General features: G+C 38.5%; 1 protein-coding gene across 1 annotated transcript in view; it reads right to left on the bottom strand.

The window, feature by feature from the left end:
• Nucleotides 1-16,875, bottom strand: part of PTPRN2 (protein tyrosine phosphatase, receptor type N2) — a gene marked incomplete at its 3' end in the record, with an annotated part of 561,766 nt that overhangs the window by 132,534 nt on the left and 412,357 nt on the right. Inside the window, exons 15-16 of the mRNA XM_009278699.1 lie at nt 13,564-13,575; nt 2,978-3,020 (exon numbers count right to left, since the gene is read on the bottom strand). Coding sequence (XP_009276974.1) covers nt 2,978-3,020; nt 13,564-13,575 — 55 coding nt within the window. The remainder of the gene's footprint in view (nt 1-2,977; nt 3,021-13,563; nt 13,576-16,875) is intronic.

Genomic DNA, 16,875 nt, shown 5'->3' with positions numbered 1-16,875 from the left:
GCTCTGAATGCTTATGATCATATCGTCCTTTGGAAGCTAAAACCTCATGTAGACTTAGGATAGGATTTTCAAAGGATTGAAGCCCTAACTCTGTTTAGGATCTTTTCCATAAACCCTAATCCTAATTGCTTGATGTGACATTTCACTGGTTACTGTATCTTTACTATTTTTAAAATATAAAGGCAGCAGAGCTGAGGTTTGGGTTCGTCTAATAGAACTCAGAATAAAAATATGGCATCTGGTCACAAAGATTTTGCTCTCAAAAGTGACTGATGTTTCTGATTTGTCATTGATCGAAGTGCAATTTGTCTTCCTTGGGGAAATAAGACTGACACAGTATTTTCCAACAGGTGTGACTCACTAACTGTTTTCTTCCAATGAACTTTTAGAAGCGAAATTATCATCAGATTTGGCAATGGGTGTACTGGGTTTCCTACACTGCTATTCTTACAGTGCTAATGAGTTGCACTTGTATTGGATCACACTGAACGACCGTGCCACGAGGCTCCCTGTATCCCAAGGGATGCTGTAACTCCTTGGCAGCACATATATTACCTGATGTCAGACAGCACCGTCTCCAATGGCAGCAGCATCCATCAGCTGCCACGAGCTAGGAAAGAAAGCAGCTGTTTCCAAATCTTTTTGAAATGATGTGTAATACACTCAAGCGAACCTCCCTTCCTATCCCCTGGGATGTATTATAAATATTATGAATTTGTATTATTAATACTGTATGAGTGTTAGAATATTTATTGTAAGTGTGGGGCCTTAACATTTGTATGACTCAAGTGCGTCTAGGGAGCCTCTCACTAAGTGCTGATATGCAACTGCTTCTAGATTAGTGTAAATATCACAGGACAAGATTGCACAACAGTTTGAGACAGAAAGTAAAAAATGTCATATTGTCCTACAGGGCTGATGCTGGAAAGCATGCAGATGTATGACAGGCAGCCAAGTGTGAATTTTGACAGGGCATTAGGCAGCCAGTCTAGCAAAAGTGTAATAAGATTGTTAACGAACAAGAGATCAATAGCCTTTTAATTTCTCCACCTGAAGTACTGCAAAACGTTCCCTGTAACATGAGGTTTTCCAGGGAAAGATGTCAACTACTCACTAATCAAAGCTACTTTCTGCAGCAGTGGTGCGCCTCACAAATCGCTCTTTAAGAAACTGTTCCTGATTTACTTGCGAATCAAATTGCACTCGCAGTCCATTGTGGGATTGCTGTAATAGGAGAAAGCAACAAGGGAGGACACCTACTGATATATTACTTTTCTATTTTATTAGCAGGAACTGTGTTAAAGCCAATTAAATTTCGTAGAACAGAGAACAGTTGTACTCTTCTGGAGATTCCTGTGAAGGTTTAAAGCTAAAATTGAGAGTCTCCCACAGAAACTGTTAATTATAATTGTTCTTAATAAAGAGGGAGCACAAATGAAACCAGAATTTGAAACTATTGCTGCTGATTTAGCAGGTCTTTTAATAAAGCTTTGTTTATAAAAACTGTTCTCAAAACTCACTCTAATATTCCAGCAACACCAAACCTGATCATCATAAGCAAGGTTATTTTTTGATTTTCAGTGCACAAAAATGCATGATATTTTTATTTAACTACAAAATTTCTGTCAAAACTTGGTATTTCATATCTCCAGCTAACACATGCATTAAGGGGCTGGAAACGGCCATTGAAATGTATTTTTCTTATTTTGATGCAAAGCACAGACCGTTCTGCTGGACCTTTTGTAATTATTTCTGAAACAGACACACTTTCGACTGTTCACAGTTTTAAGTGTTCAAGAAACTGATCTAACATAGAGAAAGTTTAACCTAAAGTGCTAAATACATAGCTCACACCTTTAGAAAGAACAACCTTTTTGTTTTTATTTTTAATTAAAAAACCCCTTATTATGTTATAAGAATTTTTTTCCCCACAAACAATTAAAAAATTGAAAATGCAATATTTCAAAGGCATTCTTAAGAAAACATGATCAGGTGTTACTCCAGGAAAGAACAGCCATCCATGTAAAGCTGCAAGTGTTTCATGGCTGACTCAAAATATGCACAGAAGAAGGAAAAGCCAGACCACCCCACTATATAATCACCAAGCTGCCTGCAGTGTCAACAGCTGCAAAATTTTTCTTTCTGACCTCAGTGAGCCCCAGCTTTTCACCTTTTGGGAGCTGCCGCCCACCTTCTCACACGTACCGTGTCAGCACTTCAAACAAACTTTCCTTTAGTTTCAAGAGTCAGTCCAAAAAAACCTCTCATTCTAAAAATTCTGCAGGAATTTGCATCTACCACCATCACAGACTCCCGCTCTCCCCACGTTTATCTCCCAGTTTGTTCTGACCATTTTGGATCACCAGGCATCTTTCTGCCCTCTGACACAAGTTCTACGACCTTGCCCTGGAGACTCTCAGCCCAGACCTAACAGCCACATCGGTGTCCTCTTCGGATTTCGGCCACCTAGACCTACCCCGCTCTGCTTTGCCTTGGCTTCCCATCTCTTCCCTCTGCAGACTTTTTGCTTCCTTCATATATATTTATTTTATATGTGTGTATAAGAATAGATAGATATCTTAAAAATTCTGATTTTATCTTTTTTCTCCGGAAAAAGATGTTCATACCATTAAATGTGTTCAGGACAACATTCTGATGCAACACCCAGTTCAAGCCTAATTATATGAATGGTGTTGTGTGAAGGTGTAGTTCCCCCTTTCTGCTCTGTCATAATCTTATTTCCCCTACACAAAGTGTTCACACTGTAGTAGTCTGAGTGTACTACGTAGTAGTATGAGCTCCCCAGCTGCCACCTTCTGGGAGAATATGTGTAACAACCCACTTTAAAAATGGGTTTTATTTATTCATGCATTTGGCACTTTAAAGCCGTGATATATAATTTAATACAAAAATATAAAATCAATAATAATTTAGTTCCAAATATAAAGCAAGTCGAGCACAGATCAATTTTCATAACATGCATATAATAATTTAAACACCAACTGATGCCTGATGAAAAACTGAGAGAAACATTTTGCTGGTTTCTGACTTTGGGAAATAGGTGAATTCTGAGATAAGGATTCTGCATACAGTAAAACAGAGCCTTCACTCTAGAGCCCTCTTCCTCCTCCAACACTACTCTGTTATGATCGTCGTACAAGAAGCACTGGATTAGGACTTCACAAAGAACAATTATACTCTAGCATGTCACACAAGATCAGCAATTTTCAGTCCCAGAAACTTTCATAGAGCTATGGTCCTGAAGTTAAGTAATCTCAAAAATGCAGGATTAGGTGGACCATATAAACCTTGCCAATTAGGATAGCCAATGCTATGGAAATGACAATATGGGTCTGTCTTTTCAAGCGTTGCCAAGACTTGGTAACTGTAGGCCTTGCACTGTTGAGTATGAATCAATAAAACGGAAAAGTCTGGGCTACTTTCTGGACAAACGGGACCCATCTTCATGGGTTTCTCAGTCTGTTCTTGTAAAAGAAATAATCCCAGTACTAAATATGTATACATTCCATCACACTTGAGAAAGCCTAGTGTAATGTTAAGTTCAGAGTCAGCTCCAGTGTGGACCACCTGGTTCTCAAAGACAAGACATCAACCTCTAACTTGCTGTATCTGCTGTTCCTGAACTAGAGTCCAGGACTTCAAAGCCCTGTGACATCCCTGTGCCCTTGTAGGCTGGAGCCTCCATCACGTAACCATTCACACAAACAGCCCAACCTGGGAGGTGGAACCAGAAGTAAGGTCAACAATACAATATGTGGATAAGCCTGCCCAGAGCTAGCTTGTCCCCTTTTGCTGCAAAAGGAAGACTTTTACACCTCTGAGCTAGGTAGCTTTGACTTACAACTTCATCCTAAAGGTAAACGTGATGGGACACCTGGGCAGCCAGAGCCTTGTGAGGAAAGGGACCACCTTTTCACCGAGACTAGCAGAGATACCAAAAGGTTCTCATTTTTCACAACTAATTTCTATGACAGCACAAAATACTAAACCTGAATGCAATAACTACTCATTATGTAGTGAAAACCCAGCAATGATGAAACTAAGATTTTTGGAAAGGGTGACTTTCAGTGCCTTACTGGGTCAAACCAACCCTGACACGCACCTCTGGACACACAGGAAAGTCTCTATACGCTGACTGCTCCTGCGGTGGGCAGGCCTCCTGCTCTTCCCAAGCATCTCTCCTTCTCTACCCTTGCAGCGTAGGCTCCTATTTGCAGTCCCTCACCCCTGGATGCTTCACCCAAAGGCTTTCTGAGGTTTGGTGTCCTCAGTTCTGCCAGGGGAAAGGGAAATAGCCCTCTTCCTTGGAGAGATTAGAGCCAAGAAGAAGCCCTCTGGCTTGCAATTCAGCTCTTTTTTGTAAAGCATACAACACAACATGTGTAGCCTGTAAACAAATAAACTAGTTAATTATATCTTTGCTACAGTGAGACAAACTTCAGATCCATTCTTTAGAACAGTATTTCAATTTTGAGCTAATATAAGAAAGGATTGGATAAGTGACAGCTAACTAAAGTCAACAGCTGAATCAGACATTATGATATACAATTAATCAGACATTCTGATAAAGAGTCTTCCATTTCAGACCAAACTGACAAACTCAGGTAAAGGAAAGGCAAGCTTTTGCATAAATGAAGTCTTTGCTGGAAAACAGCGTTCCCCCATGGAGGAGCGTAAGCTGCATGAAATGGAGCAGCCTACGCTCCTCTTCTCCCACTGTTTCCCGAAGCTTTGCGTGCGACTCCCCATACTTTAATTAAGAAACTGGCAAAACTCCCAATACCCTCAAATCCATGATATTCATCTTTCCCTAGTAAACTGTGTTTTGGTTTAATTCGGAGACTAAAACATAATCAACAGTAGTAGTCATTTCTCTATTGCATTTTTAATTTTGATCTTATTTAAGATTAGAAACTGGAACACCTTTTTAAACTGAGAATTTCAATAGGGAAATGTCACTTCTGCAGCGATATCTAGTGACATAGATGTTTCTTTACATAGACTTGTATTTATAGAGCAAAAATGAATATCTCAGTAATACATAGCTGTCCTAAAGAGGCAGCTCAGCAAATTATTTTGTTAGTGCTGACAATTTACAAGTTCTTCATATTAACAGATGAAATTGTGTGGGATTGTGTGAAAGCATTTTTAGGATCTATTCTGCTTATCTGCTTAATGGAACTCACTTTTATATATTTCCTGTCATCTACAAGATCTCAAAGACCCTCACAAACTTAAACTAATATGCAAACTAGAGAGACAAACACTAATTCCTCACAGAAAGTCAGCGTTGTTTTAACAACGCACAACACTAAGTATGAAATCGTCTTGTTGTTTCGTACCTACTTCTGCAAAAGGTAATAAACTACTGATGAACAGAAAAAGATGAATTTGCTAGAGCACAAAGCAAGCATTTAAGAAAGTCTGTTGAAAAATATGAAATAAATTGAGACATCAATACAAGCAAAAATAAAATAATCCAGTCATTGATGCCTAACCAGAATTTACATCCCCTTATAAGAGGCATATTCTTCTGACTTAGACAGAAAATAGACAAAACGTCACCCTTTTGTGGGATGTACATGGAGGCTGTATTCTCCCACTGAGACTGCGATACCCCAGCCTATGCCCGTAACGAGTAGCACTTGGGAGAAGAGTGACAGCCCTATAGATCTTTCCAAAGTGAAGACAGCTGTGGCCAGAGAGGGTGAATCGAAGCAAAGCCTGGGCTGGCAGAGAGATATGGCTTATTTTTCTCTTTCAAAGACCAAAATGGGGATTGACCTTTCCTGGGGTTTACGAACAAAAGACAGTCCAGGACATAGGTTTGTACCTGAAACCTTGTTCCTCACAGTCTGTAGGCTGCAGGTTCCCAGACCCAGTTTGTATCTTGCTTGTTTTGGAATTATTTCTGAACTACATAATTCTTTTCTCTAAATTTAAACAGATCTGCAGTCTTTATTGCGAGTACATTTAGATTGGGGTTTTTTTTTCAGTAGAAGCATCAATTTCATAGAGGGTGAGTATTTGTTACAGCAAGCTAGATAATTTGTGGTAACACTTGCATATTTTAACCATTTCCATCCTGAAATAATTATTTAGAAATATATTTTATTCTTTATCAGCTTTGTTATTTTCAACTACATTCAACAATATTAAAATCAGAGGTTTTCAATGTTCCTTGCACTTTTGCAAAATTCAAATGTCGGAAAAGAAAGAAAAAGAAAACTCACAAAACTGTGTTTTAAATGTATCAAATCCATACCAATCACATTGAAGGTATTTGATTAATGCCATAATCATTCTCAGAACATTTACATTTCACTTAAAGTGCGCCGCACAGAATTTAAACATTTAAATGCAGAGCCAATATTGTCATATAATTTCACTTCCTGAGCATCAGTATGATATTTTCCACCTCTAAATAATAAAAATTAATCCAGTAGCAGTCTGTTTATAAATAAGCATGAATCTCTGGAAGCACTGAATGTTGAGCTACTGCTACAGGCAGTGGATATATTTTCATTCACAACACTAGGGGCCTGACCCAGACCCTTGATGAGTATCATAATTCCCTGTGTACACAAAACAAAACAGAAGAAAGAGAGTTAGTGACTGGAATCAAGCTCTGTGTCAGGGGTTGTCTTAGGAAAATATATTTCCCAGTTCCTTGTTCTCTTTTTGGGTGTTCAAGCCACACCTCTCTTTTCTTCTTCCTTTTATCTCCCTCCTGAACTGTATTTCAGAATCAGAAATATTTTCCTTAGTCTATTAAAAAATGAGTTGTCTCTCACTCTCCCACAGCTACAAAATCCACATTTGACCTTCACACTGCATTTCAGTATAGCATTGTTTCATTTTTCACACATAATCTGATTTCATTATCCAGGTCAGAATTACTCATAATAAAAAGTTGAACTAATAACAAGGGGCACCACTGATGCCTCTTGTCTCCCCATTAAAGGACTAGACTTCAGTTTATTATAAATGGAACCACAAAAAAATACACATGCATAGGAATCATCACAGATTTAAGCTTTTTGTTTTTTTTTTTCTTTGTATTCTTATTTTCTGAATAGAAAGTAATCAAGTTGGTTTATTTAGTTTTATTTAGATTGGAAAGACTATCATTAATCTGTTTTGGTAGGATGTTCCGCTCACAATACAACAGCAGCAGCACATTTTTTAATGCACAACTCTGCATGAAAACAGAACACAAATCTCCAGCTCTCCACCCACTGTGCAGTGGAATCTGTGGGTGACCATATGCAGTCAGAAAAGCACATTTGCAGCCTGTAACAAAACAAATGTTATGATGGAGAAGAGAGGAAAAAAGGAAGCAATTTTTAGACAGGGTTTAAACCATCATTTACCCTAGCAGGAGGATGTGACTGACTTGCCACTTTAAGGCTTTATTGATTAACGAGATTTGAGGATACAGCATAGTAAGAAAAGTTTTAAAAAAAGAAAACAAACCTTCAAAAGATGGTACACAGCTATTCAAAGTTGCTCATATTTACTTTGGGATTGAAATGAAGCCTTTGAGCACCAGGAATCCATTCCAGAGGGGATGAATGATGTATTTTGATTTTTAGACTTGCTATTGTACTTTTAAAGCATCTTTTGGCAACAATGCAAGTTTTTATTAGTTTAAAGTTGAAATGACTTGCTTATCTGTGGTTGAACAGACCAAAGCAGAGGAGCCAGTGTTCCTATATGCTACTGTGGGAAATGGGATGCTTACTGTTTTGAAAATACAAACCAAGGCTCCAGATCTGCAACTGACTCCAAGCATGGAGCCAGCGTACATTGCAAAGTCAGTCATGTGATCAGAGGTTATGTATTATTTAAAATATATGGGGTTTATTACCCTGAAAATAAAAAATAATTGTAAATGTATCTAAATTGTAAATTTCTTTCACATGTAAACCCTGACCTTTGTTGGATCCAGTGTATATCTGTGTCTGAGAGAAGGTTTGATTAGCAAATCTGGGACCTCAGTCTCTAACAAATAGGTCTAGAAGAAAACAAACGAATAGGTGCAGAAGAAAATAGTGTAGTTTAATTCTATACTAGTTGAAGAAACAAGTGTTTTCACAAATGCATTTAGGAAAAGCTAATTCTAATGTGACTACCATTGCCCAGGCTGGGCTAGAGAGTTACACTGATGGAAAACTGAAGTAAGAGAAAGCTAAGACCAAAAGAGTTTTTATTTCTTCCAGCTATTTTCAGTTTCATTTATTATTTCTTTTATGTCACATACTAGAAAGGAGACTCTTTTTTTTTTTCCCCCCAACATTTTCATTAAAAGAGAAACAAAAAAAACCCACAACAGCAATTCAAAGCTCAGACAAAAAATAAAGGATGCCAGATTTCAAGAAGGAAAGATTTTTTCCCCTCTTTCCTTCTTAAAATGTCCTGTTCAAAGCCCTTTTTTTCCTTATAGGCTAGGCTGGAATAAAATGCCATGCACAAGATTTGAAGAAGTACAATTTTTAAAGTACATGTAGAATTCAAATTGGCAACAGTAGAAGAAACTGGATACCTAAGAAAAATAACAATTTTTTCAGAGTCCCTGGCATTTGCTAGTTTGTATTTTTTAAAGAACGTGGATCAAAAATTAAACCACACTAACTTAGCTGCATTTTCTACCCATTTAATGTAAAGGCACTGACCTAGACCTATTGTTTGCACCAAGGATGCAGCGACCGCACAGTTAACCTGTGGTCACAAGCAGGCCAGAAACAGAGCTGTGAAGTGAAAAAAAATCCCTGTGCCCCAACAGAGCATCACATTCATTAGGCAGGACGGCATTCCCATTTGTAAGCAGACCCTTTTAATGCTTCCAGTGTTGCATAAGAAATGGAGGCAACCAAAATATCTAAAAAGTTTGAAGACTCCCCCGGATTGAAATGAAAATGGAAGAAATAACAAAAAACTGTCAAAGAATAGCTACTGACGTGCAGAATTTTCTTTGTATTAAACTGAAGTGACATAAAACCATCATGATAGCTGTGTCTCTCTGCTATGCCATATCACTTGCAAAACCTGATCATTTTATATAGAAGCTGATATTTTCTCTGTGAAGTTTAAAACAGTGTCTTTATAGCACCTTATTAAGGGTCTACACTAATTTTTAAACAATAATATTTACATGTGCCACATGAAAGGGGCTTCCAGAGGTAGGACTCTCCAAAGCAGTAAATCTGTGGTAGCAAGGCTGTTCGTTGTGCTATGGACACTACAAGGGCCATTATTTGTAAAAGCACCAGCATTCAAATTTCAGCGATTGGTCAGTATTGAGTCCTTAGGGAAACATCATGAACAGCAGAGTTAAATAGAGGTTTTTAAAAGCCTGGGATTTGGTTTATGCCTTAATTATGAAGTTTGGATTTGTTTCTGCGTCTAACTGTGAAAACAAAGCCCCATGCAGGCTATACTATTACGATCCCCACCAGCAGCAGAATCAGCAATCTGCACATTTGCTGTGATTTTGCAAGTGTTGCATCACTTTGTAAAGATTCCTGTCATTTCTCAAAAGATACAAGAGCATCCTACAAGAAACCTTCACTGCTCTAATTCAGATTTTTTCTCCTCTGGAATTTACTAGAGCCTTATGTATTCCTGTATACAGACATGTTTTAGGTGACAAGATACATTCAAGACTGGTTACTGATTGCATCCCCCATTGCCATTTCCATAAATAACTGACCTGCAACATGCGTATGCTTACAAAGGTGCAGCCTGATGTTTTAAAAATATCAAATCTGAAGTATATCTTCACTTTTCCCTTTATGCAGTCGTTTCCTATCAAATTAGGTAAAAGCTTTTGTTTCCACTGTGTTCGGTGGTGCCTGGAAAGATGGTGTTTAAGACTGTCTTGGAAAAAACCAAACATAAAACCCCAAACAATCTTGCATCTCCCCATCCCTACTATCCTTATTCCCCACCAACTTGGGGATCGGTGATTCAAAATCATTTATAGGTTCAAAAAGAGTTGCTTGCACTGTAGATGCTGGTGAGCAGCCCAGTGTGTAGGACTGCTCTTGTTAAATATTTTCATAACCTCTCTCATTTGTGGGGTTTGTTTTACTCTTTTGGATATTTTGGCTGTTGTGCTATTAGACGTCTGTTAATACATTAAGTAAATTGCTGTTGTGCATTAAAGCAACCAAATTTGATTATTTGAATGATAAAATAACTAGCAGTTTCTGTTTATTTCATAGCTGATTAGAAATCTGCCTTTTGCACTGAAGCAGTATTTACAGGGTATTCATGTAGCAGACAGACAGTGTAATCTTCTTTCTCTGCAGCTGACAGCACACAGAGATGTTCAATGTAAAACTCAATGATGTACAAAGAATTTGACTGCTATGAGATAACCGGTCCTTTTCTTAACCCTCTCCTGATGGATTGTGGGAGGCAGACAAAATAAGGATCTGCTACCAGGCTGATAAGTCATTTCTGTTCTCTAAAATAGGAAAGCAGGGCCATATTAAAGGCGAAACCATTTATAAATATAGCCCTGTGGAGAAGGAGATGGGCAAAAGGTTGCATGTGATGTTTGAGTACCTATTAAAAGAAGCAAGAACACAAAACCTGAGCAGATCAAAATATGTTTGCATATGCCTATTAATTCTGAGACAAAATTCTGAAGAATGCTAGCCAATATATTCCGGCATGAGTAACAGAAATTGGGCTAAGTTCACAGTGAAGCACTTAAATAAATAACTTGATTTTCAGAGGATATTTGAAACTCAAATACAAAATGTAATTGCCTACCTTTAGGCATCAAACAATGAAACCGCTTACAAAATTACTAACTCTCAGCAGCCATGAGTTCAAGGAAGCTCAAAGACGTAGACCAAATATTCATACACAGGTAAGATTTTTTTTTTTTTTTTTAATGTTTCTGTATGATGTCATACGTCTTCCAAAATTTACAAATGATACAATCATTGCATAATATTGTCTTAGGGACAGCCATAGCTGACATTTAGTGAATCTGATGGAAAGGTTCACTTTTACTTCCATGGCTACTGCCCCTGATCTTAATCCTTTTCTTTGTAGAGTTTGGTACAACACTGTCAATCCTCTCCTTTTAGATAAATTTGTAACACTAGCATGTGCTCATCTCTCTTGGATTTAAGGGCATTAATGAGATGCTGTCTTCCCAGAAGACTTTATATAAGTATTTACACACACACATGTGCACTCTTGAGCATGTGTGTATGGGAAAGCCCTAATATACATTACAAGATATTGCCTTGAAATTGTCCTTGCTTAAAAAGATTTAATCCACTGAGAAAGCCCTTGCAATATTTATTTCAACATAACAAACCAATGATAGAACAGCAACTTGATGGTGGATGCTGTTTGGAGAGACCTGCCTCTAGGAATTATTGAAAATTTTTCCTGGACCTCTTTTCTATAATCTTACAGAGGGATGGAGATGTCGAAAGTGCTGTAACAAACAATCACAGAAACTAGGGCAGGCCCTGTTTCTAAGTAAAATGTAATAAAACTATTTAATAACAAAATATTTTTATAAGAATACTTTAAAAATAGTTATTTTGGTACATATTGTGTTTCTGCATTTCTCTTATCTTCAGCTAAAACCTTAATCTATCATATTTTTTATTTAGTCAAACCTAAGCCATCTTGGCTTCCTGGTTCCTTTACTGCTCTGTCTAGGTTGGTAGCATTGAGAAAGAGTCCTCTAAAAACTTATTTTCCAATGTAAATCATTAAAAAAACACAGAAATATTTCTCTGGCTTGGGTTTTTATAGAAGCCTGTTCTGACAAAACCTATATATTTTAGATCTAACACTTTTTCTTAGGTGCTTGGATTAAAAAGGACAAACTTCCTCGACACATTTTCTTCTCCACAGGAGCCAGGGTTTTTTCAGTTTCAAACTTCACTTGAAGCATCAGACATCAAACCTTTGCCCTAGAAATTACAGGCTGCACAGACAGTTTCTGAAGGACGTGCAGGAATTTTATTTGCATGTTTCCTGTTTCTAGTACTTTGTCTCTGCCTTTACTACAACTGAACTAACCATTGCTGAGAGAATATGCAAGCCTCAATAAAGGGAGTGGGGATGACTGGGACCTGAGACAACCTTTACTGGATATTTAAAGCCACACAGTTTATCAATTGAAATAAATCTGCCGACAGCCATCCTAAATTTGTTTTTGAAATGCTTTAGATAGTCCTTTTCAATTCTAATTTCTGAATTCTTAATGTCACCTATATCTGTAAGATAACTTCCATGCAAGTGGAAAGAGACCCAAACTTTTCTGCTAATTGGATCACAGGAAAAAAAATCCCAAACCTCTTCCTGTTGCTTTTCATCAGGAGGGATAGTCCCCATGGATTGACTTCCCTGTTGGAGAGACAAAAAGGCACTTTTGGCTGGTACTTGGTGCCCAGAAGCCAGGGAAACCTCTCAGAAGCAGCAAGTTTGGGAGTCAGTTGTGCCTTCTGTTGCCCACCCTGACTGACATGCTACACACTCAGAAGAAATGTTTTAAATACTAAGATTACTGTGACAAGCGCTTAAAAATTAGGAAATACCAGAATCCATCTAGGTCATGAATATGTATTTTGCTACTGTCATTAATTACATGATCACAAACCACTTTTTCACAAAGTCCTCAGCTGGTGCTCCCTGAATGAGCAACTGCTGAATATTTTATCTTCATTATTTAGTTTTTGCCCTGAGCCTCAGGGACAAAGTGAGAGAAGGTAACCTGCATTATCCATGAAGTCAGAGTATTCATGGGAACAACTGCTGTGAAGGAGCTGAACATGCTTTCGGTTTGCTCAGTTGTGGTAACTTTTCTGTAACCTACCCAGTTAATTGCATTCTTGGAAAGTATCAACCCGTCACAAGTGGGGTCCCCCAGGGATCAATAATGGGCCCCATGCTGTTCAACATCTTCATAAATGATCTGGATGATGGGATTGAAAGCACCCTCACCAACTTTGCTGATGACACCAAACCAGGTGGTGAGATGGAACACGTCAGAAGGGCGAGCCATCTTACAGAGGGACCTGGACAGGCTGGAAGAGTGGGCAAGCAAGAACAATATGAAGTTTAACAAAGGCAAGTGCAAAGTCCTGCACCTGGAAAGAAATAACCAAAGAGCCCAGCGCAGGCTAGGATCTGTGTGACTGGGGAGCAGCTTTGCTGAAGGGGACTTGGAGGTCCTGGTGGACAGCAAGCTGAACATGAGTCAGCAGGGCACTGCTGCAGCAACAAAGACAAATCGGATCCTGGGCTGCATCCGCCCGGGCATTACTAACAGAGATAGAGACATGATCATCTCACTCTACTCAGCATTGTCATGCCACTCCTGGAGTACTGTGTCCAGTTGTGGTCCCCATAATTCAAGAAAGACGTGGACAGACTGGAGATGGTCAAAAGGAGGGCCACAAAGATGATGAAAGAACTGGAGAACCTGCCCCATGAGGAAAGACTGAAGGAGTAAGGTCTTTTCTCTCTGGAGAAGAGAAGGCTCAGGGGGCACCTCATCACAGTATTCCAGTACTTAAAGGGCGGCTACAGAGAGGATGGAGGCTCTCTTTTCACAAGAGGCCACATGGAGAAGACAAGTGGCAATGGTCCAAGTTGCAGTGGGAAAGGTTTCATCTCAATAGAAGAAAGAGATTTTTTACAGTAAGAACAATCATTCACTGGAACAACCTCTACAGGGACATGGTGGAGTCCCCATCACTGGAGGTTTTCAATATGCAATTGGACAGGGTGCCAGATAATCTCATCTAGGCTCCCTTTCCCATGAAAGGTTGGACCAGATGATCTTTCAAGGTCCCTTCCAACCTGGGCTGCTCTATGAGCCTACGATTCTATGATCACCCAAATAGATTCACTGATTATTGATTAAATTCAGCCTGAAAAATTCTTTGTAGGGAAGAGTTCAGGTTGAAGAAGTTAAAAGTTTTTTATTTATGGAAAAATGCAAAGATGATCTTATTGTGGGAGTTTTAGGCAACCGTGATGGTAGATGGTGCTGCCATTTCTCCCTATGCATTAAAGGTCTTGAATCTTTTGTTTTTATTTATTCCCTACAATTAAATCCAAGTGGTACAATACAGGCACAGATCTACATAGAGGCAGTTAGATGAAATTAATTTGGGGAAAAAACAGTAATTAATGGATCTATTTTCATCTGGAATGCTAAGACTTTTCAAATGGAAACATACTGCTCTTCAATGTTCAATGAACACAGAAAAGAATTTTCATGGGGAGAGATAATTGTATAAAAATAATTCAAAAGTAAAAGATAAAATTGAAATAGTTTCAAACTAGTAAATACAGACTGCCTGATTTTGAAGGCTTAGAGCTGTCTTTATGAATACAAAAGAATTATCCATATATAATTGAATTATTATTGCTGAACCAAGCATAAGCTACTGATTATGCCAATGCCTCACTGGCCCAGTTAGGGTAAAATACTGCTTCCATTAAAGTGGTTAGAAAGGTACAGATTTCACTTCAGCATTACTGAATTTCTAAAGAAAATTTAGGAATAGGGGGACTTGCATGAAGTTCAGGCTTGATTTGCAGCGAAGATGCCGTTAGTAAGAAAGAAGATAGCACCCTAAATTGCTTTAACTCTTTTCAGTACTTGATTCTTTGCTATATCACACACAAACCAGCAGAGCTGAGCTGGAAACGGTCTTTCTTGCCTTGTGAAAAATTAAGGGATTTAAAAAATTGAATTGTACTCATTGCTTCAAACACAACAATCTGAATTTTGCCCTATAGCAAATTTTAATACATTATTTGAGTCATTGTAAACACTTTATTTAAATAATTTACGATTCATTGACATTTTGGCAATTTCTAAGTTCTAAAATAGACTTCTTTTAAAATTTCAGAAAAAAAATGGTTGTGCAGTAATGAACACATGCCCAAGTGTGCATCTCAACATTTCAAAGCTGATTTTTTTAAAAAACTTGAATTCAAATAATTCTTTGAAACTGACTATCTTCCATTATAAATCTTTTAAAAACATATTTTAAAACAATTTAAAAGGAAAATTTTTGTCTAGTCCCAAAAAGTGTACCACATGTGGTGCTTAAACCTAAGTGCTAATTCTAGGTTTTACTGAGCTTGGAAAGTAAATTTCTGAATGTTTTATAACTGAATTTATTTTATTTTATTTTATTTTAATTATTATTTATTTTGGGTAAAACATCCAGAAATGCCTGGCTGGGACCTCAGCTCACTTCCCAACATGCCAAGCTGCCATGGACTTGTTCTGCAGTAAGAATCTCTACATCCACATCTTGCCTCCTAGCAAACGGGAAGTCATCTGAAGAAGCCACACCTGACTGTGCATCACCCCTACAGGAATCTTAATTACCAGAAGAAGTACTCCTTGCAATAAGGGTATATAGCTCCTGACAGTCTTTTTTTTACTGCTAAACTGGGTGATATGAAATGTGAGGGAAACTTGGTTGAAGCGGTGAAGATGTAACTCTTGCCGGGGGTCTCTTCTGTCCTCCTGCTGAGATTACCTGGCTGTGACAGAAGTGGCAGAAAGAAATGTGTCTGCACCTCAGCTGCTTCAGTGCTAAATCCAAGGCTTTAATGCCCAGGAGCAGTGGTTTGTATTAGCCCTCTGGCCTTGCACTGGAGACACGTGGGTGCACATCTACTCCTGCTGGTTCCTCTGTGTGGGTTATACCCTGTGACAGAAGGAGGTGATGGGGACCTGGTGATTTCCTAAGCTGCCCAGAGCATGCCTTCCCAGTGCTCATTTCTTGGCTTCCCAGTGCTCATTTCTTGGGACTTGTGGTAAAATTAAGCTGAACAGACCTTACAGAATAACTTCTGTTGGTCATATCATTGAAGTGGTAAGATCTTAATTCTCCGTGTAGCCCTGTTATAGTCCAACTGAAGTACAAAGAAATATATCCAGTTTGGGAAAATTATTGAAATCCAGAGAAATTGTTCTCCCAGTATGAGTAAACGTTAACAGATTTTGGCTAATCTGAGTTTTCACTGGTAAGGGTTAGCAGATTTAGGATGTATTATAACTCAGTATTTTAAACATTGTACTATTTATTGCTACTCTCTTTCTTCTTATTTTTAATTGCAATGCTAGAGTTAATGTAATGAACAAGAGCATTAGCATACGAAAGACAATGATGGGGAAACTTCCCTTGTCGCTGTGCCCCTGCAGCCTCAAGCTAATCTCCTGCCAGCACCGACCATCCAGATAATGCCAGCTCGGTCTCTCACACACAAACACTTCACAACTTGTTGATATTCAACACAGGAATTAGGCCAGACCATTTTCATTTATGGCTGCATATTGAAGGCAGTAAAGCAATTAAGTGTGCCCTACAAATCTGATTTAGTTAAGACCATAGGAATACCCAAGAGCCAAAAAATCATCTTGATTAGCACAGATCTGTTCCAACACAGCTCTCCAGCAAGAGTGGATTCATCAGCGCCTTTAACAAGAAGAGTTGCAAAAAAAGTGTGGACTGCCATATATAGATGATTGCTTTTGTTTGTGCATAACCCTGTGTGTGAGATCTGAACTGTGCTAGTCCACCAAACATAAGCTCCCACAAAAATAACAGAAATAATTTTGCACTGTAGCATTGTAGCTTTGGGTGCAGTCTCAGCTTAATTAATAATCAAGCCTTACACTTTTGCGGGCCACCCCTCAGCACTGTCACACATTTCATTCAGCATGCTTGCTTGCTTTTGAAGAAACAGCCGCAAGATTGACAAGTGCATGAAACAAAATTACCCCCCTCAAACCAGAAAGGAGGTGTCCTTTCAAGGTCATGTTCCGTCAAATGGCATGCG

Source organism: Aptenodytes forsteri, unplaced genomic scaffold, assembly GCF_000699145.1.
Source record: "Aptenodytes forsteri isolate BGI_AS27 unplaced genomic scaffold, ASM69914v1 Scaffold257, whole genome shotgun sequence".
Classification (NCBI taxonomy): domain Eukaryota; kingdom Metazoa; phylum Chordata; class Aves; order Sphenisciformes; family Spheniscidae; genus Aptenodytes; species Aptenodytes forsteri.
This window is presented reverse-complemented; position numbering and strand designations above follow the sequence as displayed.